Genomic DNA, 27,568 nt, shown 5'->3' with positions numbered 1-27,568 from the left:
ATTTCCTATAATTACTTTTCAGTAATAAACACCTATTTCCTTTTAAAGATATCTCATTTTAGAAGTCTGGCTATGTTGAGGAGGGCAGCCAATAAATATCTAGAGCAAAAGAATAATTAAATTCTACTTTTCACCTCATTATTCTGGAATCTTTGTCTCAATTATCCAAAGAATATGATTCTGCTGATGGTTTTTGAAAGACACAATCGAAAAAGTGCCACAGAATTGGAGGAGAGCACATGTTATTTTTTTTTTAAATAGGAAACAGGGTGGAGAATTAGCAAAAGGTAAAAAAGTGAACTCCCATTTCTGGCAAAATTCTAGAATGCATTACTAAAAGGATAATTTGTGAACATTTCAAAAGGGAAGCCGTTATCACTAAATGCCAGAAAGGCTTAATCAAGAAAAGGTCAAACCAGACTAACCTCATTTTCCTCTTTGACACAGTAACTTGGCCAGATCAGGAAAATGTCACAGACATAACCTATCGAGATATCTGCCAAGTATTAGACAGGGCTTTGATGCTGTCAGTGAGGAGAGGATGGAAAGTTGTTTTGGAATATCTAATAATACTGTTAGAGAAGTAGATGATTAACTGGACCAAAAGAGTATTCATTAGTGGGCAAATGGTAACTTGGAGGGAGGTCTGTACTGGAATGTCTCAGGAATTTTGTTTCATCCTCTGCTACTTAAAGGCTTATTATACATGTCTGTCATACTGTAGATGACAAAACAGGAAGTCAACAAGTTAAAGAACAAGAATCAGGCTCCAAAATGATCTAGACAAACTGTAATGATGAGTTGATACTCATAAAATTTAATAAAGATAAATGGAAAGCTCCCTTGGGGTTTAAAAAAATAAACTTCACAAGTCAGGATTGGGAAAGCATATCTAGAAAACAGTTTATGGGGAAAACACTTAGTGGTGTGTAGTAGTAATCATGAATATATAAAAATGAACTGAGTGGCTCAGTGGATAAAGAAGCCAGGTCTGGATTCAGGAGGACCTGGGTTCAAAGTTGGCTTCAAACACTTTCTTGTTGTGTAGCTCTGGGCAAGTAATTTAATTCCAATTGCCTAGCCTGTACCACTCTTCTGCATTAGAACTGATACTTAGTATTGATTCTGAGGCAGAAAGTATCGGTTTATTAAAAAAAATAGTGGATTAAGAGCCAGTCCCAGAGACGGGAGGTCCTAGGTTCAAATCTGGCCTCAGCCACTTCCTAGCTGTGTGACCCTGGGCAAGTCACTTAACCCCCATTGCCTAGTCCTTACCACTCTTCTGCCTTGGAGCCAATACACAGTATTGACTCCAAGACGGAAGGTAAGGGTTTAAAAAAAAAAAAAGTCTGAAAGTTCACCCTTGGCAAAATAGGGAAATAAGTTATCTAAAGGTGCAAAGAGAGGGATAGTGATTAGAAAAATTAGAAAAAATACTGTACTGTACCTTTGTCAGATCTATCCTTGGGTACCATGTTCAGTTTGGCTACCACATTTTAGGAAGAATATTGATAAAGAAAAGAGAGATGTTTAAATTGTGGAAGAGAAGATCTTGGGGATGAGGGGATGATGACATGATAATTATCTCTAAGTTTGTGAACAGTTATGATTAGACAAGGGATCAGGCTAGGACCATTTGACCCCACAGAAAAGAACTAGGCAGAATGAATAGAAGTCACAGAAAGGCAGCAATAGGCTTAATGTGGAGAAAAATTTCCTAACTATTAAGTTATCCAAAATGGCAGTCCTGGGAAGTAGTGTGCTCCCCTCTCTGAAAGTCTTCAAATACAAGGTGGATGACTACTTGTTTGAGATTTTCGAGGGAGAATTTTGGTCAGGTATGGGTTGAGTTAGATGGCCATTAAAATCCCCTCCAATTCCTGATTCTAGGATTCTGTGAATGGTTAATTCTCTTTTTTATTAGATCTTTATACTCTCCATCAAAATAAAAAATGAGTCAAATGTAAAATCCCCAAATAGAGGCTAGAAGGCTACTTATCAGGAAAGCTAGAGAGAACTCTAGCTTTTCCTATTTTTTGATTGATTATATGTAAAAAATTTTGGAATCAGAACCAGAGGATCTGGCCTCCCTGCATTCAAATCCCACACTTTGACTTATTATCTGATTTAGTTTAGGTAAGTTACTTAGCTGCTAGATGGCATAGTGCTCAAAGCATTAGACCTGTTCAAATACAGCCTCAGATACTTAATAGCTATGTGATCCTGGCTGAGTAAGTAAATTTATCCTTATTTGCTTCAGTTTCCTTGTCTCTAAAATGACATGGAGAAGGAGATGGCAAGCCACTCCAGTATCTTTAATAAGAATACCCCAATTGGGGTTGTGAAGAGTTGAATACAACTAAAACTACTGAACAACAAAATTACTCAACCTCTTTGGGCCTTATTAATTTCACTTGTAAAATGAGGGATTTGGACTACTTCTTTAAAGTTCTTTCCAACTCTGATTCTTTTGTTCTATAAGAGAAATTCAGCAATTAAAGATATGGAGTCATTGATCAAATAGTGATCCTTAGACTAACTGAGATGCCATAACTGAATCCTTAGATATTACTAATTTAATTCTAAGGCCCCTTCTAACTCTAACATTCTGTGAATCTATGCTTTTTTTTTTTCAATCATTAAGTTAAAATAAACTGGTTTTACTTCCGTTTCTTTTATTGATCTTGACAAATAATAGAATACCTAAAAGGTGATAAAAAAAAACAAAGAAAGAGCTATGGGTAGGGTCTGGGAAAAATTACTTTCATTAAATATGAAAATACACTTTGAAGCAAGAGAGCAACTTGTTTTCTATGGCTTGTTTCATCCTCACTGTCTCTACTGAGAGGTTCACCTTATCCTTTCCTAAATTGTGGGTGTTGTAAAAGAATTCAGATTAAAAAAAAGTTCCAGCTACAAGACTTCTTATTTCTTTTTCTTGGTCAGAATAAATAAATAAAGAAAACATTAACATAATCAACAGATTCCTCTGTTATTTACCTTTATCAAATGGTAAAGTTGGGAATGATATATTAAGTACCACTGAGGCAGGCTAACTTATAGGAAGATTCTGTAACAATTATAAACTCAAATGAGTCTCTATCATTAATCCAAGACTTAATTCCATTGATATAGATTGTAAACCATTTATGCCTGCTCTTTCTATAGGACTCTTGTCCATGCTGGACACAAAGAGCTCCGCAGGGAGAGTATAAGGAATGTTTCTGAACTCCTAGAAACTTCTATTTCTTTTGATGCCATGGAGATACAGCAGGACACTGACTTGTCTGCCTGTCATCCCTCATTCTTGCCATGGGACCAGCCTATCTTCTTTTATATATAATTCCTTGATGACAACTTTTAATCCTACTCTTCTTCTAATAGCGGAAGAGATCTTCAATTCTGTGTTCTAAGATTCTTCCAGTTAAGACAGTCTAAATAAGTATACTAAATAGCAATATGACCCATTCCTCAGATCATCAGGCCCAAGGATCATGACTACAATTATTCCCTTACTAAATATGGTGACATCAGAGTTGTGATTAATATTCTCTGAAGACTACAAATTAATTAGTAAATAATAATAATTAGTGAAAGTTGGAGAAAGAATTACATAATTACTTGGTCATCTGAGTTTTGCCATTCCCCAAAAGTTGCTGTGACAGCAAGTCTCCAGTCCCAAAGCACCAAGAGCTAAAAGCCCCCCAAAAGACTTTTCTACTTTCTCAGTCACCCTCTTATAAAGCTGTTCCCAGTTAAAGAGTGGGGCTGATACCAACCAAATGGGGTTTTCCAAAGAAAAAAAGGTACAATTTATATTAAATTCACACAACAGTATCAAGGACTCGTTAGTAAAGGTAATGATTGTATTGATATGCCTATCAATTTTACAACTATCAATTTCATTCTAAAAGAATGAAAAGTGGAATATTTCCTTGGTAGAGATCATCATTTCACACCAGAACTACTGCAACAGGCTGCTGGTCGGACTCCCTGCTTCAAATCTCTCCCCATTCCATTCTATCCTCCACTTAGCTATCTAACCATGTCATTCTCCTATTCAGTAAAATCCTGTGGCTCCCTATTTCCTCTAGGATCAAGTATCAAATGCTCTATCTTGCTTTTAAAAGAACTTCAATGATTTGACCTTTCCAGATATCCTACAATTTATTCTCCTTCATGGACTTTATGATGTGTTCAGTAACATTGGCTTCTTTGATGTTCTCACACATCTCCTTCTCCTAATTTTGGGTCTTTTCACCAAATGTACTTTATGCCTGTCAAGTTCTCCCTCTGCAAAACCCTTTTCCCCCATCCCCATTCCTCTCCTGCCTACTCATGACGCCACAATCTAGTTGGTACACTTTCGAAGCTGTTTATGTGCTGTTCTCTCCATTAGAACATGAATTTCTTGAGAGAAGAGATCCTGTTTTTGCCTGTCTTTGTAGCCCCATAATGTAGCAGAGTGCAAGGCATACAGAAAACACTTAATAACTGAATTCAGAATACCTCATAGATATATATCATTACATGTTCATACTCACTCTGCATCCATCCCTTGTCTTTTTGTATAATAATCATCTTAGTTCTTTGGGGGCAGGAACACTGCGAAAAAGTTAATATTATAAATATGGGCCTTTGTTTTTGCTGAAAACTAGTCATTAAAAGAGCTATGCATGTCCTCAAAGCTTTTACTCAGTTCTCTTCCCCTCTCTTCAATTTTGATGTATAGCAACAGTAAGACTGGCCTTTGCTTGATTGGCCAATACGACAGTAAAGGAAAATAATGTTGGAGGGGATGTTGCAAAATTGGGACGCTAATTCATTGCTGGTGGAGTTGTGAATTGATCCAACCTTTCTGGAGGGCAATTTGGAACTATGCCCAAAGGTCTTTAAAAGATTGCATGCCCTTAGATCCAGCAATACCACTACCAGGTTGGTACCCCAAAGAGAGAAAAAAATGTTCATATAAAAATATTTATAGCTGTGCTTTTTGTGGTGGCAAAAAACTGGAAAACAAGGGAATGTCTCTTGATTGGGGAATGGTTGAACAAATCCTGGTATATGTTGGTGATGGAATACTACTGTGCTGTAAGGAATGATGAACTGGAGGATTTCTACATGAACTGGAAAGACCTCCATGAACTGATACAGAGTGAAAAGAGCAGAACCAGGAGAATATTGTACACAGAAAGGGAAACATTATGGGATGATCAAATGTAATAGACTTACGAAAAAGAATGCTATCCCAGCAAGAGAAAAAACTATGGGAGTAGAAATGCAGAGAAAAACAGGATTTATCACATGGTTATATGGGTATATGATTTGAGGTTATGTTTTTTAAAAGATTACTCTATTACAATTATGAATAATATAGAAATAGGTTTTGAGTAATAAGACATGTATAAACCAGTGGAATTGCTTGTCAGCTAAAGGAGGGGGAAGGGAAAGAACATGAATCATGTAACCATGGAAAAATATTCTTAAAAAAATAATGTGGAAAAAATGGCCTCTGCTGGAAAAGTAAAGGAGGAAGATGATAAAGCATTAACAGTTGGTATTTTTCAGGGCTGGAGAGAATGTTTTCACTTCAGTCATTTTGAAGATTTCTGATTTTATTAAGTTATGTATTGTTTTCTGGGTACAAAAAGAACAGCTAGCTCCTTCTTAATATGTCTATTTCATGAGTACCTGTGGACAGAATAACTTGATTACCTGGGGATCAGTTTCTGGGGATGAGTCACAGAACTTATCTAGGTGGGTCCTTGAATGACAATTTTTTAACCAGACTTGAATTCAAACCCATTTTGACTTGGCAGGATCTACCAAAATTGTACTCTACTTTCAGATCATGTAGGGTGATGGGATCATAGATCCATCTAGCCCAACTCTTTCATTTTACAGATGAGGAACCTGAGGCTGAAGGAAGTGAAGTAATCTGCCTCAGGTTACACAAATAATCCATTATCAAAGATAGAATTTGAACCCATATCTTCTAATTCCAGAGTTAGTGCTTCTTCCTGATGCTGAGGCATGGGGGGGGGGGGGAAGAGGGAGGTCAGAGGAAAAAGTCTTTTCTCCAGGTTTAGCAAAGTTTAGAAAGAACCCTCACTGTAATGGACAATTTTATATTTAGTGTCCTTCTCTAATAGGAATTAAGTAATTCGTGGAAGATTTGGGGGAGTGGACTAGGAGAGAAAGAGAATAAACCCCAAACTGCCACTTTAAAGAAGAAAATTATAAACAGTCTAATTATACAAAGGGGAGATTTTTTTCAGAATTTGTGTAATCCAAATGCAAAAATGATAATCATTAATCAAATATTATACACAAACATTTAGGTAAAATACAATCTTTTCTGATATTCTTATAAGGGAATGAGATTACAAAAGTTAGGTAGAATATACAATATAAAGTGTTAAGTGTTAAGAAGTTTAGGGGATTAATTAGCCTCTGAGTTAGGGCTCTAATGGGCAAAAAAAGAAAAGAAGACATTCTAGGGATAGTAGTTTGAAGTGCATTCCAGAGAACAGTATGAGCCCACACTAGGAACTACTATGGAAATAGGGTCAAAAGGCTTTTGAGAAGTCATTATCAGGACTTCAAAGGATTCAAAGTCAGTGGCATGGAAATAGTTTCAACCCCCCACCCCCGTCCACTTTTGGGGCAAAAAAATGACCATGGATCACTTACTCCAGCCATTCATTTTTGCCAACACACACAAAGACAGATAGATAGAAACAATCATCCCAGTGATATCCTTATTGAAAGGCAGCATTCTGTCTGAAGGAGACAGAGAACAGCCTCAAGTTCAGAAAGACCTGGGTTCAAGATCACTGCTGATGTATGTTAGTTATGCGATTCTAGGCAAATCGCTTACTCTCTGTGTCTCCCACAAACTGAAAAATGGAAGAATAGGTACTAATCTGCATTGTAAAGGCAGTTTTTCCTGTCTAGGAGTTCCCTATGTCAATGAAATCACAGGTCTAGACCAAACAAAAAAACCCAAATATAACCAGAAAAGTCCTCTGGGACCACAGACCACTTCAAAAATGTAATTTCTTGCTAGTTCTAATGCTTAGAGTATTGCAAGAAGAACAAGAGACACTAAACAATGAGTACAATTAAGATTAACCCCCCAGCAGTTAGCACATAATATACACTTAATACGCACTTAAAGGAGTTAAGTGGTACAGTGCAATCAGGAGAACCTGAGGGTAAGTCTTGCCTCAGAAACACACTACCTGTGTGACTCAGGACAAGTCACTTAATCCTGTTTGTCTCAGTTTTCTCATCTGTGAAAAAATCTGGAGAGGAAAATGACAAACCACTATAGGATTAAAAAAAAAAAAGACAGAAGGGCAAGGGTGAGGCAAATGAGATTAAGAAACTTGCTCAAGATTACACAGTTTAGAAGTATCTCAGGCCAAATTTGAATCCAGGTCTTTCCATCTTTTAAGTCTGGTGCTCTCTCCACTGACCCACCTAGTTGCCCCACCACTCCTGTATCTTGGCTAAGAAAACTCCAAATGGGGTCACAAGAGTCTGGAACAAGTCAACAACAATAGACACTTAATAAATGTTTACTGACTGACTGAATAGTTCTCTCTTATGTTTGCCCCCTCAGTCTGCACATCCTTTAACCAAGGCAAAGTCTGCTCTAACATTGGTGCTGGTGGGTGCTACCTAAATGGGTGAAGTCTTAGTGTCTTAAAATAGGATTCATCTCCTTCAGGTCCAATTCTGTTCACTACAAACTCTTCATCTAAACAAAATTCAAAACTAGCAGTCTCTCTGTTGACAGAAAATTAAATGCTGAAATTCCATGTCCCATAGAAATGACTATGCCATTGCAAACACTTGGTTGTGGTGGTCAACTGTCAATGACAAGTCTTAGCACCACCGAGTGCCATTCCCCTTACTGTCACTTCCTCAGAATGGCCCAAGACCACTCCAGGATCAGGTTAAAGTGAATTTGGGGATGTGCATTTGGGCTGGAATGCAGCAGCTTTGTAAATGATCTTTTCAGACATCCGGCCAGAGGTTTACCCCTAAGGCACCCTAAGGAACTGACTGGAGACCTAAATGCAACCACAGTGCACATAATGTGCACTGACATAATTCTCTGGTCAAACAGTATTAGTGTGCCAGAGGCTATAGTGCCCCTTCAATTTCTTAGGATTATAGACTCTAGAAATAGGGGAAATCTTTAAAATTCACTAATACCTTTAAACAGTGACATCTCTCCCTTCCCTCTCTGACAAACAGCTCCCCCAATAAATGAAAAGAATTCTCTTCAAGTACCTTCAAAATTTCCCTCAGAGATACATCCTAGTGTCTAAATAATCCTCATTGTCAATATACATAACTCAGCTTAAAAGACAGTTAAAAAATAAATGTAATCTACAAACCTCTGATCATCAGGTTTGCTACCAGGTGAATTTCTTCAGCCAAAGCAACCCACAAAATGGGGAGAGGGATGATGTGATCCACATCAGTGGAGGGAGTGCCCACACTAACAAAAAACAGGGAGCTTTCAAAGTATCAAATCAATCTCTGAATCAACAAAACGTTTCCTGACATCCGCCCAGTCCTTATTTCCTGCCATTTGAGTACTTTGTAGCTCTGCTCTTATCACTACTCACAGGACCCAGACAACAATAATTCTGTAGGGAAATAGACTCCCTCAACTTAGCACTTAACATGAAAAAATTCTGAGCAGTAATAGGAATATGTGAGCAACAAATAATAAACACAATAAGATCCTGTATTCACTATAGCTTGGAGGCACCATGGATAGAATGCTGAGCCTGGTGTGAGGAAGACCAGTTCAAATGCTGTCTCAGACATGTGACCCTGGGCAAGTCACTTAACCTTTTTGGCCTCAGTTTCCTTATCTGGAAAATGAACTGGATAAGGAATTAGCAAACCACTCCAAAATCTTTGCCAAGAAATTCCCAGATAGGTTCATGAAAAGTCATCACGACTGAATGACATCAACATTCTCTACAACTCTCAGTCAATTGTGGGATAGTGAAGATGTGGTCTTCTTTGGAATATCATTTGCAAAAGCATCCTAGAATTCTCGTTGAAGTTGCTCTCTATGTGTGTCTAGATAATTCACACAAAAATTTTATGTACATCTGAAAGTAAGTACATAGCACAGTAGTAGTTGGTATTTTCTTAGCTGACTTTAAAAAATTTATCAGTAAGGACAAATATTTTTTCTTTTTATATTGTCATGCAAAGCACACTTCCCTATTGGTCACTGTTGTAAGAGCACTCATACATAACCAAAACCCCAAATAAAATCATAAATATGATGTGAAATATGACTCCAATGGTTCTTTCTCTGGAAGTGGATAGCATTCCCCATCATAAGTCTTTGAGGGTTATCCCAGATCAGTGCTTGCTGAGAGTAGCCAAGTTCACAGATAATCATCAATCAACATTGTTACTGTGTACAATGTTCTCCCACTTCTGCTTATTTAACTGTGCATTACTTCCCACAGATCTTTCCAGCTTTTTCTGAAATCATCTTAATTACCATTTCTTATAGCACAATAGGGTTCCATCACCAACATGTACCACAATTTGTTCAGCCATTTCCCAATTGATGGACATCCCCTCAATGTTCAATTCTTTGCCACCACAAAAAGAGCTGCTATAAATATTTTTGTACATGTAAGAAGGACAAATATTTTTTCCATATTTTTGATGTCATTCTCCCTAAAAAAACTTGTGAAATGATTCTCCAATGCTCTCACAACTTCTTCACTCCTAGCATATTTGTCTTCTATGAAGACTTGCTCTAGTCCAGTTCCTTTTTCTATTTTTGTCCTTTAATTACATTTCTAGCTCCTCTATCAGGACTTATAAAGAGTATGACAGGAGGGTTCTAGTAATTCTACTGCCTTGGGTGTTGGAAAAAATTCATTATAAAAATTATTCAAGTTTTTTCCTTTTTTTCTGTTTGTTGCTTTCCTTCTGCTTTTAATTTTTAAATGCCTTTGAGATGACTTCTAAATTATTACTCACATTTCCCCCCAATTCTTTGCAGTAAGATTTTACATTTGAATTTACATATGTCTTTGGCTGCCATCTCTTTTGGCTTGGCTAGTAAATTACGACCACTAAGGCACCTTTGAAGGGGGCATCTTTGGGATTCTTCTGGTCTTTGTTGTGGCAAATGATTTATATTGGCTAAACTTTTGCATGAAATTATTATAGTTAATAATTATATCCTTTTTCCATCTATTACTCAGTTTTCCTTATCAATGACTTGTTTGAACACATCAATATTGAGTTGTTTCAACTGCAGGCCATAAACCTGTGCCTCATTTTAATTTATTCTTTCTTCAAGTTTTCACTAATTCCTTGCTCTAACAAGGCTCATTGCTACCCTGTTTATAGGTAGTTGAATCAGGAATGACTTCCACATCATTTATAAGGTGTTTCCTATTTTTAAAATGTAATCCATTTTAGTTTTTATATAGTTATTAGAAATAACCATGGCCAGTACCTACCAATTCTTCAATTAGAGACATTATTTATGATATGTAACTGGGAGGCTCTTGTGTATTCTACTAAAAATATTTAGTCTTTTTCATTCTTCTGCCTACCCCATTCATTTTTTCCAATATTGGTTCTCTGAGAACTTTTATTCCTATTTCTTCACTGAAGTTCTAGAGTATCAAAGTATATATTGATTTCATTTGGAGGGTCTAAATGAATTCTTCATAGAATTTCTCTACCTCTTCATCCTGGTCCAGTGGTGGTCAATGGTAGTCTTTTGGCAAATACTCAGATGATCAAGTATCCCACAAAATGTCTTGCTGATTTTGAAACAAAATAAAACCACCTGTAGCAATTCTTCTATTTGCTTCAACCCAGGAGAAACTATGGGTCTTCTTCCCATTTAGTTGCTACTACTTTCTTTCTTTGGGTTTCAGTTATCAATGCAAAAGTTTCCAGATCCTCTCGTACATCCACTCAGACTGCTAGACAACAATCTTAAGTTTGGAGCAGCAAGTGAAGGTTTATGGACAGCTGAAACACTGTGATTCTCGATACCCTTTGCTTCCTTTTCTTTCACTCTGCGTTTTTACTGAAGGAACAGAGTGAGGATCATTTTGCATCTTTCTTTGTTTCATGGGTTGTCATGGCCAAAGACTTCACCACCAAGAGGCCAGCACACTGATGAAAAGCCTCCTTATTTAAAAAGGCTGGTTTTGGGGAAAGAGTACATTTTGTTGCTGGGGCCATAATTAAGGCTTTTCTAGCATGAGAGAAAGCTGAATGAGCTACAACCATCAAGAATCCAAGGTTACCTCCATACCATCAAGTATCTGAGTAAGACTTTTAAGATGTCATTTAATCCAATATTTAATTTTATTTAAGATATAAGTCTGAAGTATATCAGGGCTCTTTGTTCTCAAAATAACAGAAACAGTTAAAGTTTTTAAAAATACTTTTTATTAGCCCTATCATTTAGAAAAAAGTCCACTGTTTGGCTATAACACTATAGCTATCCTTAACCTCTCCCACTTCAAGTGAAATCACTTTACAAAAATACTCTTTACCATAGATCTAAGGCAAAAGTCCTATAGAAGAGATTTGTGAGTTCAAGGAACACTGATTTATTTTAGCTTCACAAAGACATTTAAAATAGCAAGCTGACCTAACAAAGCAGGGGTTTTATTTTTTTCTAACCTGGACTCTTTCTTAGAATAACATTTTTAAATGCATAAGATAAAACACATTGAGTTGCAAAGGAAACAAATTATGTTAAAATACAGTTATCAAAATCTAAAAAAAAAAAAAAAGCTCATAGGGGTTAAGAACCCTTGTATAAGATCATGCTTTCAAAAGCAGAAAAGGCAATTCTAGAATGTGTATGTGCATGCTGCGAAATGTGGCCCAAATACTCAGACTGTGTTGGTTCAAACAGTGGAGCTGGACCTGCTGTTACTTAGTCTGCCTGTTTCCTAAGACAAACACATACAACTTTAATTAAGTCCACATAGAAATGTGGAGGAAAATTCTATTAAGGTAATTATAAACCTCTGGGGTAAGAGGTTTCAAAGCTCTGATATCCTCCCACTTCCTCCCATCCACCATGGAAACAACACAGATGCAGCAGAGTGTGGCCAAGTGGAACGGCATTAGTATAGCCTCAAGCTAGCCCCTTTCTACACCACAGCCTCCATTCTCTTGTATTCCCTTTTGACCCAAGCCACCACACGTCCTTCCCTCTTTGAAAAAACAAAACTGCTCAAACTCTGTAGGAGAGTTATTTCTCACTGGGCTTCTCCAAAAAAAAAGGGGGGAAAATCTGAGAAGCCACCCATCTGGTTATTGACCTTGAGGAAGCAGAAAAAGAGGTCTCTGGTGAATGTCTGGAGAGACAGCTGCTTTTGTAATTGCCACCACATTCCTGGAATTTCAGGGCCAAGAGTGGCAGTGGATCTAAGACTTTCTTCCCTTGAGTCCTGGAGGAAATTTGGGGGCTTACCTGCCAGGATAACAGTGTAAGATACACATCAGAAGAGAGGGCTTTGGGGAAGCTCCTCTGGCTTCCACGGCCAACTAACCTTGAATAAGGTACACATGAGAGACTATGAATTAGCAAGAAGTTGTCTTTTATAATAGAACATAAATTCTGGGAAGTTAGGGACTGTTTCATTTCTGTTTTTGAATTCTCAGCACTTAGCACAATGCTCGACACAGAACTGGAATTTAATAAATTGATGACTATGTGGCCTTCAAGAATTGACTAAGACTGGGGACAGCTAGGTGACTCAAGGTTGAGAGTCAGGCCTAGAGACAGGAGGTCCTGGGTTCAAATCTGGCCTCAGACACTTCCCAGCTGTGTGACCCTGGGCAAGTCACTTAACCCCCATTTTATCCCTTACCGATCTTTTGCCTTGGAGCCAAAGGTTTTTTAAATAAATAAATAAGGAGACTCATCACCAGGACACTGGCCTCTTAGTGATTAAGTCTTTGACTATGACAACCCATCCAACAAAACAAGCAAACATACAAAATAACCCCCAGTCCTCTGTTCTTTCTGCTCCTTCAGAGATGGTGGCAGAGAGATAGAAAAGGAATTGGGGGTGTTAAGAATCATAAAGGATTTCAGCTGTCTTGAAACTTTAACTTTACTTGTTCCAAATGTCAGATTCGTGTCCAGTGAACCGACGAGTGGGTATACTGCTGGAGGAATTAAATTTTACTGACTATAACATCCTTGCATTCTTAATTCCTCTGTAGAAGAATGTCAGATGGGGTATTATTGGGGATGGTAGTGGGAAGCAAAACATTTTATTCACATCAGAAATGCAATGCTATGAGTTGTTTTAGGGAGAGCAGGGGAACAAGGGAGCGAGGAAAGGACGAAGGAAGAGATTTGGGAACTCAAAATTTTAGAAAAGAAATATATTAAAATTGTTTTTACCTATAATTGGGGAAAGAAAATATTATAAAAAAGAAAGAAATTGCAAACTCATGGGCTTAAACATTGGCACCATGATCCAAGAAGGCTGCTTGGATTGGTTGTGGTTGCAGAAATGCTCCTATCAAGTTTCCAATTCAAATAATTTGGTATTAAATCAATTCAATCTGCATTTTAAATAAGTGGACCCATATGAAAAAAATTCTCTTAAAGGTTAAGAATCAGAATCTTCTGTAAGTGTGAGACCTCATGAACCCTAGAAAAGGAACCATGAAATTAGACTAAGTACAAATAGAGACATGTAGACTTTCAAATACTTGCCTCAATAACTAGATGCCAAAGAGTTGATAGTAAATCTCTCTTTTGAATGGTATGGACAGGGCAGAGTTAATTCATTTGGAACTCTTCAAATGTGGACCTCTATGATACTATAAGGAGGGTGGGTATGAATAAAAAGATTGAGTGAAAAACTTCAGAATGGGGCATTGGGGGGGACCTGCAAGCATGGAATCAGAGGACAGGGACTGGAAATTTGCCACTGCTAATAACTTATGTAAGCAAGCTTGGAAAAGTCACATTAATTTTAAGGGTCCTCAGTTTCTTCATCTGTTAATTGAGAGGATTGGTCTAGATAATATCTAAGGGGTCCATTGACTCCAAATTACCTATGATCACATAAGGATGGTTAGAAAAGTGGGTAAGCATGCCAACCAATGAGGTTAACATCTGCTGCTCTGCATGGTTTCAACTCTAGTGAACAAGATTCCCCTGTCAGGAAGAATTATTCACTTCTAATCTCACCATCAAGCTGCTAACTCAAATCTTGACTGAGATCGCCACCCTCAGCCTTCTTTCTCTTAGGACTGGAGGGCTAGGGGGTGTTCTACCAAACTTCTCTTAATACCTTCCTTTATGGAAGGCAGAAACTGGATTTTTTGACTCACTCAAATAATCACCTGCTGCTTTGCCTGGTTTCAAGATGTTCCTGTGTTGGGACAGCAAGGTGGCACAGAGGATTGAGCATCAGGCCTGGAGTTTGGAGGACCCAGCTTCAAATCTGGCTTCATATTTTTCCTACTGTTATAATTAAATTAGGAATCTGGTCCTTATATTTTAATAAAGCTTATTTGAATTAATTGGATAGGTAAAAGAAGAGAAATAGATAGAGTAAAGTGGCCTAATTTAACTACCCAAGTGGCTGCTTCCAGTAGCAACCCAGAATAGGAGTTTCTTGGCAGACCAATAGAGAGATCTCTCACTTCCTGCTTAACCTTTTTTATTCTGTCTTTCACGTCCAGGTTGAGTTCAGACATAGACTCACACAATGCACATCACTTGCCAGATGTAATAAAGGAGGGGAGAGTAAACTTCCTCTACACAATCCATATTAATCTCCTAGAAGACCCAAGTGAGGAGATTTAACATGCTGTTCTCCCAAAGAATCAGAGGGGGTGGATTGTGCGAAGGAAATTTACCCTCCCCTTTTCTCTGGGTTCATGAGGGTGACTTCATCTCCTGTGGACTACTTGCCTGGGAGGTGAAGATAGAATGGCAGCTGGAAAAGAACTGCAATAGTCAAGAGATCACAAGATGGGGGCAGGGTGATGTCTCCTGCACTGCCCCCCTGACTGCCCCCCTGAGTGGCCCAGGAAAAACAAAGCCACAGTTGGCTCCTGAGATATGATGTGTGAGGGTTAGTGGGTGGAGAAAAGTTTTGATAAACTGAGGCAAGAGGGAATTTGGGGCTCTTCTCTTCTGTGTTTTTTACTGGCTGGACTTCCTGTGAGCATGGCTAGGGGGCTCTAATGGCAGCCCACAGAATAGCAAGCTAAAAGGAGTAACAAGAAAATAATTATATATATATATGTACATATATATATATATATCCTATTTTTCTATCTTTTCCCCCTATTACTTTTGATTAATAAAATTATTAATTACAGCCAGTCTCATAATTTTCCCTCTTACACTAACTATGGGACAGTGAGAAAATCACTTAATCTTGTTTACCTAGCCCTTGCCCTTAGTTATTACAAAGAATGAAAATAAGAGTTTTTAAAAAAAGATGCCCTGGTGCCGAGTTCCTTGAGGAAACCTGTCTTTCTTCTTATTAATTGTATCCCTAAAGCACAATGCCTGATATATAGCAGTTGCCAAATAAATGTTTATTGGATCATACTTTTCCATTGACTGAATAATACATAAAAGGTCCAAGAAGAATAAAATTCCATGAAGGAAAGAGGCACAGATTTGAAAGGTATGGTCATTCACATAAGGCAATGCACTGGAAAAAATAATATTTCTCCTCTTCCTTTTATCACTTTGTTCTAATAACTATCTACATTAGCAGGTTATCTAATAGAAATGTGGAAATCAAAAATGCAAAGGTTGATTCTGATCCCATGTCTAATTCAATATTTACTGAATGAGTGCCTGTGTGAAACACACAATTCCTCCACTAAATCAGAAATATTTATTAAGCACGTGTTATGTGCTTGGCATTGGGGAGAAAAAGATGAATACAAAATAGTATCTGACCTTAAATGGTGGACATTCTATTGGGGATTAACTTGTATACAAATAAATATATATTAAAAATATACAGGGAATATTCAGGGTCACACAGCTAGGAAGTGTGTGAGGCCAGATCTGAACCCAGGATCTCCCATCTCCAAGTCTGGCTCTATCCACTGAGCCATCTAGCTGCCCCTTTTCTTTTTAATTATATAATAGAGTCAACATGAAATTTTCAAAATTGACTTACTTGTCTGATTTTTTTCTAGCCTTTCTGTTTTCTTCTGAGCATTTAAAATTCAATGACTAAAGAACAAATATTTTAATATTTTGTTTTCCCAATTACATGTAATTTAATAATTTTCAATATGCAGTTTTCCGAATGACCAGGCTATCATTGTTATTGGCATAGATTTGACTCCAAATGTAACAGCAGTGAAAAAAACTGAAATCTTTTAGTCTTAAGATCCCTCATCTCCCTTTTCTCAACTAAGTCCAAGACCAGTACTGCTGTTCCACCTTGAAGACTAGTCTCCAATAGAACAGAAGCCTCAATAATACAAAGGCTTGAGGAGTGAAATTAGGTGACCCAGGGAGTGGAAGCAGGGAATGTGGGTGAAGATATGAAGGTCCAAACCAAAAAGTCTCCTTTGACTTTTCTCTTTCTCCCTTTCTTGCTCCTGTAGGACCTGGCTTTTGAGTTTAAGATGGCTTTCCTGTCCCAGGCTGGTTGTCAAACACAGAGCATTGGTGTGGGTCCAGTGATTTCATGCAGCAATGTGATTGGGCTCAGAGTAACAGCAACGTTGCACAGCCATGCCCAGGTTTTTAGCAGCAATCTGCAATGGACCCATAAACAAGGATTGGGACTTATTCCAGGGATCTTCAGATAAGTCCAGTGGGTGGTACTTAACACCAGTAATGCATGAGATACAATACCAAGGACAGAGCTAGTAAATGGAGTGCTGGCCTCAGAGTCTAGAGGACTGGGTTCAAATTTTGCATTTGACACATTGACTATATGACTGATCAAGTCACTGTCTCAGGACATTCTCTAATGTTCAAAGTTTCAAAACAGTGATCAATGATTGGCATAGGAAGAGGGAGTTCTTCCTCAGGCATTCCCTACACAGAAGAATTCACAGTTGCAGTCAAAAACAAAAAACACACTAAAAATTTTAACCCATTACTGCCAATTCATGTTTTACTTCTGGATTTCTCCAAATTATGATCTAGAGTAGAAAGGAATCTTACAACTTATTTAGTTTAGCCCATTCACTTTACAAAGGAAAGAATATTATTATTATTTGTCCTTCATTTTGAAGAGAACCAATGACATCACAGGGTGACATCCTGCCTTGCAAATGACTTGGATTTAAGTGAAGCAGAACCACACAAAGCCATCAGCTTCACTCTCTTTTCCAGAGTCAGCAAAGTCCAATGGCAAGTCCAAAGACAGGATGACTGGTGAAGGCCTGGGACCCAGGGAATGCTTGCCTTCTCTAATGTCTGACTGAACTGTAAGTGTTCTATGGCACATGCTTCAGCTGCCTTCGTGGCCATTAGAACAAATTGTTCTCATCCTCTCCTTTCACTGGGGGGAGTCTTCACATGCCTGGGTACACCTGCCCTTAACTCACCAATGGGTTTTGGCCTGTGGACTACCCTCAGCCTGGTTTAGCCAAATGAAGGAGAAATAAAATGTGACAAAAATCTCTTAATGACATGGTAAAGCAGATGGTCTCATCAGATGCTGTGTATAATTGCTGTCCTTAGATAAGAGACGCTTGTGGCAAATTTTACTTTTAAACTTGCTGTCTTAAATCAAACGGACTTCCTTTAACAAGTCTAAAATCTGGTCACCTTTTTTTCTTTCCTGACCTAGAACAGGTAATGTTTTTCTCATTCTCATAACCAACACTGCTAGCATGCAAATATTCCCCCTGGAAATCTTCCTTTTTCTTTTATCTGATTCATTCTTTCTCTCTCTCTCCTCTCCAGTGAAAAGGGTTACTTCTGTATCCTAAATTGTAGCACTACGTTGCTGATTGTCTCAGTACTCTTAAAATTTTTTTTCTCCTTTATTTCATTTCAGTAACAAATTTACACATAAGTTTTCCAGGGTTCTATGATTCAAGTTGCTTCCCTCCTGGATCTGACAAGCAATTCCACTGGGTTATACATGTGTTATCATTTGGTACCTATTTCCATTTTATTCATTTTTGTAATCGTCATCTTTTAAAACTGAAACCCCAAATCCTATGCCCATATAACTGAGTGATAAGTCCCATCTTCTGTATTTCTACTCCCACAGCTCTATCACTCAAGGTGAATAGCATTCTTTGTCAAAGGTCCCTCAGAATTGTCCCAGATCACTGTATTACTGTTAGTATTGGCTGAGGACTCTCAGGCAGCCTGAATAGTTATAAAAACCTTATCTGTACTCTAGGAGGCTGGAGTTGCTCCCAGTGAGCAAGCTTCTTTAGGGTGCTAAAAATCATTCTTTTCAGTTTGGCTACTTAAATTATTTGATTTCCAGGCAGATCCAGCTCTCCCAGAAATCAGGCTGAGGAAGTCTGCAACACAGATGGGAAAACTGAGGCGCAGGGAAGAGAGTGTCCTTTGACTCCAAATCCATGGCTATTTTCATTATACCAACCTGTCTCCTCTATACTCACCTTCCTATTCATTAGCTTAACAAACCAGAACAAGGTTTTTCAAACTTTCTGATGCCACAGAAGGAAATTTCTGTTATTCGTAAGGAGGGAAAGCTATAGAATCTTCATCAAGGTTTTTATTTTTTGGTGAGGAGTTATATTATAGTCACTCTCTGTCCAAGGTTCCACAACCAATGTAATTTCCAAATAAATACATTATAACCAAATCCTGTGGTCAAGTCATGAAACTCCATTGTAAGAGTGATCTAATCACCCATCAGTACCATTGTTCCTGTGGAATTACTATCCCCACCCTGTAATGACACTTCACCTCACAATGTATCTTTGTAGAACCAATTAATGCCAAAGGGTAAGGTATGCTTCTATATAGGATCTCCTCAATTTTTGAGACTCTGGTACATGAAGGCAACAAAATTTACAGGTTTACACAACACAATGCAAGCGATCACACAAATAAAATATGTTTGCATCCAGGTCACAGTAAAACAAATGATTTTTTTTTTCACTACAAGATGTCAACTCTTATGCCACCTGTTTTCTGATTATACTTGAAAACAAATCATCTCTATAAGGTGATAGTGAGAGTGTAGGTCACCAAGGTAACAGATGATAGTACTAGACTTGGGATTCAGGGGAAACCTGAGTTCAAATCCTGCCTTAGACACTTGCTAACTATATGACTCTGGGAAAGTCATTTAGCCTCTTTTTTTCTTTTAGCCTCAGTTTCTACATCTGCAAAATAGAAATAATAATAGCACCTACCTCCCAGGAGTATTGTGCGGATCAAGTGAGATAACATGTAAAGTGCTTTGCAAACCTTAAAGCACTATGTAAATGTTAGCTATTTTTGTTGTTATTGTTGATAATAATAATTTGGAAGTAGAAGAGAAAGGGATGAGATTTAACAGTAATATTCACACAAACTCCTGGTAAGTTCACAAAGCCATCTAAAACCACTTGTGAAATAATTGTCACGTGGAATCCCAGCAAACTTCCTGGGGTCCTATTAGCATTCCAAGTCATGAAAATCTTAACTAACTCATACAAAGGTCAACAAAATACTCACGCAGTTTTGCCTTCACTGTCATGCTTGGTGGCACAGGCACCCTTCTTGCCCAGCAGTGAGGCCACCTTCTCCACATCTCCATTCTCCACAGCCTGCAACAGCCGATCATCATTCTTATTCCACTCATTGGTCTGGAAAGCAAGGAAAAGAAAATGGAATAAATGAATGGGCAAGACTGCTGTCACTCTGGGCTAGAGAAGGTAAGTCTTTCCTATATCCTCCCATCAGCTCCCCAAAGCCCAGATAAAAAGTTTCCTAAAATTTATCAACTTTAATAATACCTTTCCCTTCCCCCTTTGGAAAAGAGAGCCGTGTCCTAAAGAAAATTAGCAGCACTTCTGTGACTTGAACAGTCACCACAAAATTGTATATTAAAGTCAATTCTTTAAACTTGTTACTAGTGCTCCACAGAAGCCAGTTTACGTATTAGCCCAATCCTAGCCAACTTTTGGGCTGCCACCAGAGATGAATCTTTGTCCTGGTGTCCAAGGTTCACCCAATGTGAACACACCATGGAAGCAAATCTATCTAACCACCCAAGGTTATATGGTTTCAATAAATAAAATTGCCACTTTTGCTTTCTGTCCTATCATCCTTTCTGGCCTTTGTTTGCCAACTTCTATATTGTGAACCGCACACGTATTAATTCTAGGAGGCTGAGACAGCAAGATCCTGTAGACAGATGCGACTCTGAGCAGCCCCCAACCACCCCTCCCCAAAGGCAAAACAATTCCTTTCCTTGTAAGTCACTGAAATATGTACAGATGGTAGTTACTCTCCCACACTCACTCCCAATTTCAAGTATATTTTATGAGTTACTTTTCACAAGCCAACTCACCAGAGACAATCCTAGTAAACGCTGAAGGTACGGCATGGCTGGCAACCAACACGTTCAGGTCTAAGAACCTGCAGTAAATAATCAGAAAGGGGAGGGACCTAACTCCAACCACCAACAGGACAAGAGAGGCTGGGACAGGCCTAGATTTAGTTCGGGCTCCCACTTGTCTTTGTTTTCTGACACAGCAGCTGATAATGAAAGCATAGAAAGGAGCTGCTGTTGCCCAAAATAGGCCAGTCCCCAATGAGGCAAGGTCTCCAGATGTCCAAGAACTTGGCTGAGAAAGGACATCCTAAATGAAACGTTTCCAATTTGGGGGGAGTTGCTCCCTGGCTTTTGTTACATTTGGGAAACGCTAGGTTTTCGTAGGTCTACATGATCTGGAAATTACATTACAACAAATTTCTATCTTTCCAGATACCTTAAAAGGCTCCCAAACTTGCTGTCACAGTAAATAGTTCTGGTTAGTAAAAGCCTCATTTATTTGCACCTCAAGATTATTATCTACATGGAGTGATAGGCTCCATTCCCAGAGTTTACCCAAATATTTAATAAATTGATGAAAAACATTACTAATTATGTACTCTCTTTCAGGTAACATGATAAGGATATAAATTCAAAAATATAACAGTCTGGAGGCAGCGAGGTGATTCAGTGAATTGAGAGCCAGGTTTGGAGTTGTGAGATCCTGATTCAAATCTAGTCTTAGACACTCCTTAGCTGTGTGTCCCTGGGCAAGTCATTTAACTGTCATTGCTTAGCCCTAACTACTGCTCTTTTCATTTGAAATCAATCCTTAGTATTGAAGGGTTTTAAAGGGAAACAAAAGACAGTACCTGCTCTCAAGAACCTTACATTCCGGGAAAACAACACATGAAGAGAACTGGTGGCCAGGGAAGGAACTTATGGTCTGGAAAATCACAAGGATGGAGAGTTGGAACAAAAGACCTGTCAACTGACATGGCCTTTTTAGAAGTACTGGCAGTGTTGACCAGAAGCTATTTCCCTCAATAGGAAAAAATCAAAAGCTATGGACAAAAACCCATCAGAGGATCCAGACCCAGAGCCCAAGTTGATTTAACAGATCTTTGGAGCTAACGACCCTTAGAAAGAACTAATAAGTGAAACCTTCCCCACCCCAATCCCTTTGGCATAATTTTAATAGAAAAGGGAAAGAAGATGGATTAGCAAGTATCCTGTCCAAAGTCAAATGAAGTGTCTAGCCTTCATCTAGTTAGTGTTCTGATTCTATTCATGATATTCCAAATGTTTAAAATATATTCCCCTTACTTGCTTAAAGTATAGAATCCTTACCCATCCTTTGAAACTCAAATCCCATTGCTGGTGGAACTGTGAACTGATCCAATGATTCTAGAGGGAAATTTGGAATTATGCCCAAAGGGCTATAAAAGAATGCATACCTTTTAATCCAGCAATATTGCTACAAGGACTGTATCCCAAAGATATTTTTAAAATGGGAAGGAGCATCTTTGTACAAAAATATTTATAGCTGCTCTTTTTGTGGTGGCAAAGAATTGGAAACTAAAGGGATGTTCCTCAATTGGGGAATGACTAAACAAAATGTGGTATATGATGGTGATGGAATATTATTATGCTGTAAGGAATGATGAACAGGGTGATTTCCTGTTCATCTGGAAAGACCAACATGAACTGATGCACAGTGAAATAAGCAGAACCAAGAGAATACTGGACACAGTAACAGCAATATTGTGAAATGATCAAATGTGATAGACTTTGCTACTCTCATAAATACAATGATTCAAGACAATTCTAAAGGACTTATGACAAAGAATGCTCTCCACCTCCAGAAAAAAACAAAAAACAAAAAACTGTTAAGAGTCAGAATGCAGATGAAAGCTTATGATTTTTCACTGCTTTTTGTTTTAGGATTTGGGCTTTACATGATTATTTCCTTACAAAAAATGAATAAGGAAAGATGTTTTGTATGATAATACATTTATCATCAAGATCAAATTGTTGCCAGCAATACAATGATCCAGAACAATCTAAGGGGCTTGTGGGAAAGAATGATACCCACCTCCAGAGAAAGAACTGTTGGAGTAGGAATGTAAGTAAAAGCATATGATTTATCCCTTGTTTATTTGGGTATATGTTTTGGGGGTTTGGTTTTATAAAATTATTTACAAAAATGAATAACATGAAAATTTTTTGCATGATAATACATGTATAACCCAGATTGAATTAACAATATGGATCACATAACTGGAAAACTTATGTGGAAATTTATTAAAATAAAAATCCAAATTAAAAAGAGAAATAAAACTCAAATGCCACCTTCCCCACGAAGTCATTCCTGAAGACCACACCAAGCTCCTAGACCATAACAATATTATAGCTTTGCATCTCTAATATAGTTATCGTGTAATTATATTTATCATCATTCTCTCAAGCTGCAAACTCCACAAGAGTAGAGTCCTACCAGATGTTATCTAAACTTTGTATACCCCACCACCCCCCACCCCAGCCTAGCCACCTAGCATAGTACGGCATACAGCAGGTAAGGACAAAATTCCTGTTGATGTCAAAGTTGTTTAGAATCTTTTCAGAGACAACCAAGGTAAATCGTTTTGGGAGGAAGACCAAAAAGAGGATAAGCTACAGAAAAAACAAAGAAACAAACAAAAAACCAAGGGCTATTTATACCCACCTAGGAACTAGCTTGTGGAGAGACTCCATTTTTTATATCAGACTGCAATGCAGCGCAAAACGCCCCCAACCTATGTTATGGGTAGCACCATTTCAGGCTATCAGCAGCCAAATCCTTTATGAGTGCCCCTAAAAAGATTTGCAGACAGCTTAATCTGAGTCAAGGTGAATGAATACACCAGTTGCTTGCTCTACATAACTACAGCCTGTGAAAGTTGGCATTCCCTGTGAATACTACCCATCTGGGGTGAGAAGGCCCAGCCAGACCTTATTTCTGCATGTGGAAGCTACTCTAAGAGTAGGTGCTTCTAGGAACAATTCCTTTTCCATTAGGCTATTGACCATCTAAGGTCAAAAGTATATAAGCCTACTCACAGAGAAGAACTCCATTTATCTGCAAACAGCAAATCATCTCATCTCAGCTAAATGATCAATGAGGCTTCTTCCTGGCCAGCAGCACAGCAAACTCTGCAGCCTACAGCACCAGAAGGTATCAATAGAAAAGGAAGCCTAAAATTCCCTTTGTTTATTGATGGGTGCCAGCAATAACACATTGCTGTTCATTTGCCCTAGACTAAAATTTACAAGTAAATTTGTTTAGTAAACAAACGTTTATCTTGGAATATCATTTTCAATCAGTGAATTCCAATAGCTTTTCATCAAAAGGTAAAGTATCCAGCATCTTTTAGGATTTTTCTGACCTTAGACAAACAAGCTAAACTATTGCAAGGACCCCAAAATGGAGGAGGGGCTACAGAAAACAGAAAAAGTTATACTCATTTAGGAAATAGTCTTTTGGGGCCATCTTTTCATTCAATAAGCATTTACTTTACTTATATCCATTTAGCAAGTAGCCTGAAGAGTGATTCTAGTCATTCTTTCACTCAACAAGAATGTATTTAAATACATGTCAGTCATCTTCCTAAGTTCTGATCCGGTCTCAGACATTTACTAGCTGTGTGATCAGGGGCAAGTCATTCAACCCTGTTGGTCTTATTTTTTTCATATGGAAAAGGAAATGGCAAACCACTCGAGTACCTTTGCCAAGAAAACTCCAAATGAGATCATAAAGAGTCAGACATGGCTGAACATGAACAATAACACAATGTTGTTGGTTCATAGGTAAGCACAGAAAAAATAACAATGAAATTCTCCCTGCTCTCAAGAAGCTTGAAGTCAATCAACAGAGAAAAACCTCCCAACATGTACATGTACAAGTACAAAATACACACAAAGTAATTTGGAGAGAAAGGGAGAAAATACTAACAAGTAGGGAAATCAGAAAAGTCCTTGTATACTCTTAAGGTCTGATGCCTCCAAAGAGGGTAGAATCTGACCACTGGAAAACAGGGATTTATTTTTCTAAAATCAGTAACTTAGGGAGGATAAGTTCAACTTGCATAGCAAATATCAAGAAATAGTAAATGGCTACTTACTAGTAAAGAAATGGGTTCATTTTTATTTTGGAAAATATGATTCATGAAAAATGAAAAGAAATAAATTCCCTTACTAGCAAATGAGTGTCCATTTACTATTTCTTGCTTTTTGCAAGAATTCCTTAAAATAACAACTCTTATTTATATTAACTTTAAAGTTTGCAAAACCTAAGCCAAATACTGACCCTTTTCCTTTTGTTTGAACTTTGCCCAATATACCTGCCAGAATCTAGCCTCTTCTCAAGATAAAGGTGGTAAAGTCAGGGCATCCATGAAATGAATACATGTATGTATACAAATATACATGTATCTATAGTTAAACATTCATGCAAACAATTCAATTGTCATGTGGAGTTCAGTAGAGGCAGCAAAAGGTGGAGAGGAAGAAAAGACACTTTTAAATGAGCTGGGAAGATGTCTGGGTACCACATGTGGTACCTGGGAGATGAGAACAAAGGAAGGAGGAAAATTTCAGGCTAGGAAGAGAAGTAGTATAATTGTCAGGCAAAGAAGAAATAGTGAAGGTGTTTCGACAGCTAAATTTTACTTGTGGAATTCTCAGAGACTCAAAAAGGTATTGTGATTTAAAAAATTACAATAAAAAGAAACTAAGGCACAGTGTCTCAAGCATGATTGATTTATTAGCAAGGTTAACATTTGCCATTAAAAGGGATCCAAGACAGAGAGAAGAACCCCCCTGATAAGTTCAAGTAGAAAACCTAATTTTTGAACAGCTGGCTTTTCAAAGACGTGGTACTGTTACCCAGACAGCCACTATTAGGGTTAAGGGTCAGCTGATGCTTACATAGCACTATTCTCTGGTCATGGGCCAGGCAGCTGTTTATACTAATACTAAGCTCTAGAATTCACAATTGGCCAATTCACATCTCTTTCAAAACCACAGCTTTGAAGGTACCATCTCCCTCATCCCATAAGATAGACCATTGAGATTCTCCTACTGTTTCCATTCTTGTCAGTTAACATACATTTATTAAGAATCTACTGGATGTCAGACATGATACTAAAAAGCATAAAAAATACAAATATGAAAAAGAAAAAAAAAAGAAGCCAGACTCTGCCGTCAAAAAAGTTGACATTCTAATGAAGGAAGGACAATACAAAACAAATCTGAAAGTAGGATGAGAAGAGGAGAAAAGGTACCCTGGTAGCAGGGGCAGGATAAAAAGAGAAGTTTGGAAGAGTGTAACTGAATGGGAAATGAAGAGCTAACTGGCCTGATGGAGGTTCTAAGAATTTGTGAACTGTGCTCTCCAATGAGTCAGGTCCAGGGGCAGAAAGGTATGAGGTATGAGATCCAGAGCTGAAATGATCCTCCTGATGCATGAAGAGCCTACTGAGGCATGATGAGTAAGTCAAAAGGAATGTATTTGAGTGGAAAATGTAAAGTACTTGCAAATAATGTCTAACCAAGGAGAAGGATGATGATCTGTACCAAGAATTCCAATGTCCACTTCTGGAAGAGCCTGAAGAGATGTCAAATAAATACTGTCCACATCAGGAACTCAGACCATGAATCTTGTCCTCTAGTGAAGGGGTCCTTCCTTAACTGAAATCAGTCATAAATGCCCAGAGAGACTCTCTTACTGACTCAATTTGTCTAGTCTTCTGCTATAAGGGAGGCTGATACCAAAATTGTTTAGTTCAGAATTGGAAAAGATCTCTATAACATTTCAAAACAACCCACAGCACTATCTAAAGACCATGAACCTTACTAACATTTGCACTTCTTGATCAGAAGGGTAAATTCTTTGCCTCTATCATGTCCAGGGACTTTAGTGTCCTTTATGTAGACTGGGCTCAACAAACTAAAAATTGATAAACATTTCTGAAATGCCTATTATGTGCCAGACCCTACTGATAGATCCTGAGGAGTCACACAAAAATGAAAAATATCATTGCCTTTACAGAGCTTACATTTTGCTGGGAAAAGATTTGAGGAAATGATTTGGAATAAAAGGCTCCATCTATTTATTAATTTAATAACTATATGCATGCCATTCCCAATACTTAAATGGTCACTTCTCCCTTCCTTATTCACTCAGTGAAAACTTTCCCATATATCTTTCAGGACCCAGCAAAAATGCCATCACTTTCTGAAAGTCTTATTTCAGCACACTCAAATCTCTTTATTCTCACAAACACTACAGCACCCTCATCCCACATAACCTAGCATGTTTGCACAAAGACCTATATTGCTCTCTAAAATTGCTTCACATGTGTTTAATCTGTCTTCTCAGAAGTCTTTTGGCTTCTAGAATATATGGGCTGGGATTCCACTGATTCCCAGTATGACATGGGGTCCCTTCCTCCTCCCCTCTTTAGTAAACTCTTTGATGCTCATCTATAAAATGAGTGTTGAATTAGGCCACTTCTGTTTTTAATTTATATTTTCTGAAATTATAAGATCTAAATTGTTTTCTTCCCTCCCTCTTTACCCACTCCTGAAGATGGTAAGCAATTTGATCTGGGTTATACATGTATCATCATGCAAAACATACTTTCATATTGGTCTTTGTTGTAAAAGAATATTCATATAAAAACAAAACTCCCAAATAAAAACACAAATAAAGTGAAAAAATATCATGCTTTGATTTGCATTCTGACTCCAACAGTTTTTTCTCTGAAGGTGGAAAGAATTCTTTGTCATAAGTCCTTCAGAACAGTGCTGGATCATTGTATTCTAAGAATAGCTAAGTCTTTCAAATCTGATCACCATTCAACATTGCAGTTACTGTATAAAATGTTCTTTTGGTTCTGCTTATTTCACTTTGTATCAGTTTATGTAGGTCTTTCTAGCTTTTTCTTAAATCTTCTTTTTCTTCATTTCTTATCACACAATAGTATTCCTTCACCATCATATACCACAATTTGTTC

At 37.9% G+C, this 27,568-nt stretch overlaps 1 protein-coding gene across 9 annotated transcripts in view; it reads right to left on the bottom strand.

The window, feature by feature from the left end:
• RAI14 (retinoic acid induced 14) overlaps positions 1-27,568 on the bottom strand; it is a 183,569-nt gene that overhangs the window by 51,786 nt on the left and 104,215 nt on the right. For 7 of the 9 annotated variants that reach the window (XM_016431623.2, XM_007487483.3, XM_016431622.2 and 4 more), the window contains exon 3: positions 19,712-19,842. In XM_016431623.2, coding sequence (XP_016287109.2) covers positions 19,712-19,842 — 131 coding nt within the window. Of the gene's footprint in view, positions 1-8,411; positions 8,526-19,711; positions 19,843-20,549; positions 20,688-27,568 lie in introns of those variants that run through there. The other 2 variants (XM_007487487.3, XM_007487491.3) reach the window with 2 other exon arrangements.

This window comes from Monodelphis domestica, chromosome 3 (genome assembly GCF_027887165.1).
Source record: "Monodelphis domestica isolate mMonDom1 chromosome 3, mMonDom1.pri, whole genome shotgun sequence".
NCBI lineage: Eukaryota > Metazoa > Chordata > Mammalia > Didelphimorphia > Didelphidae > Monodelphis > Monodelphis domestica.
The sequence above is the reverse complement of the archived record's forward strand: the minus strand, read 5'-3'. Positions and strand labels throughout refer to the sequence as shown.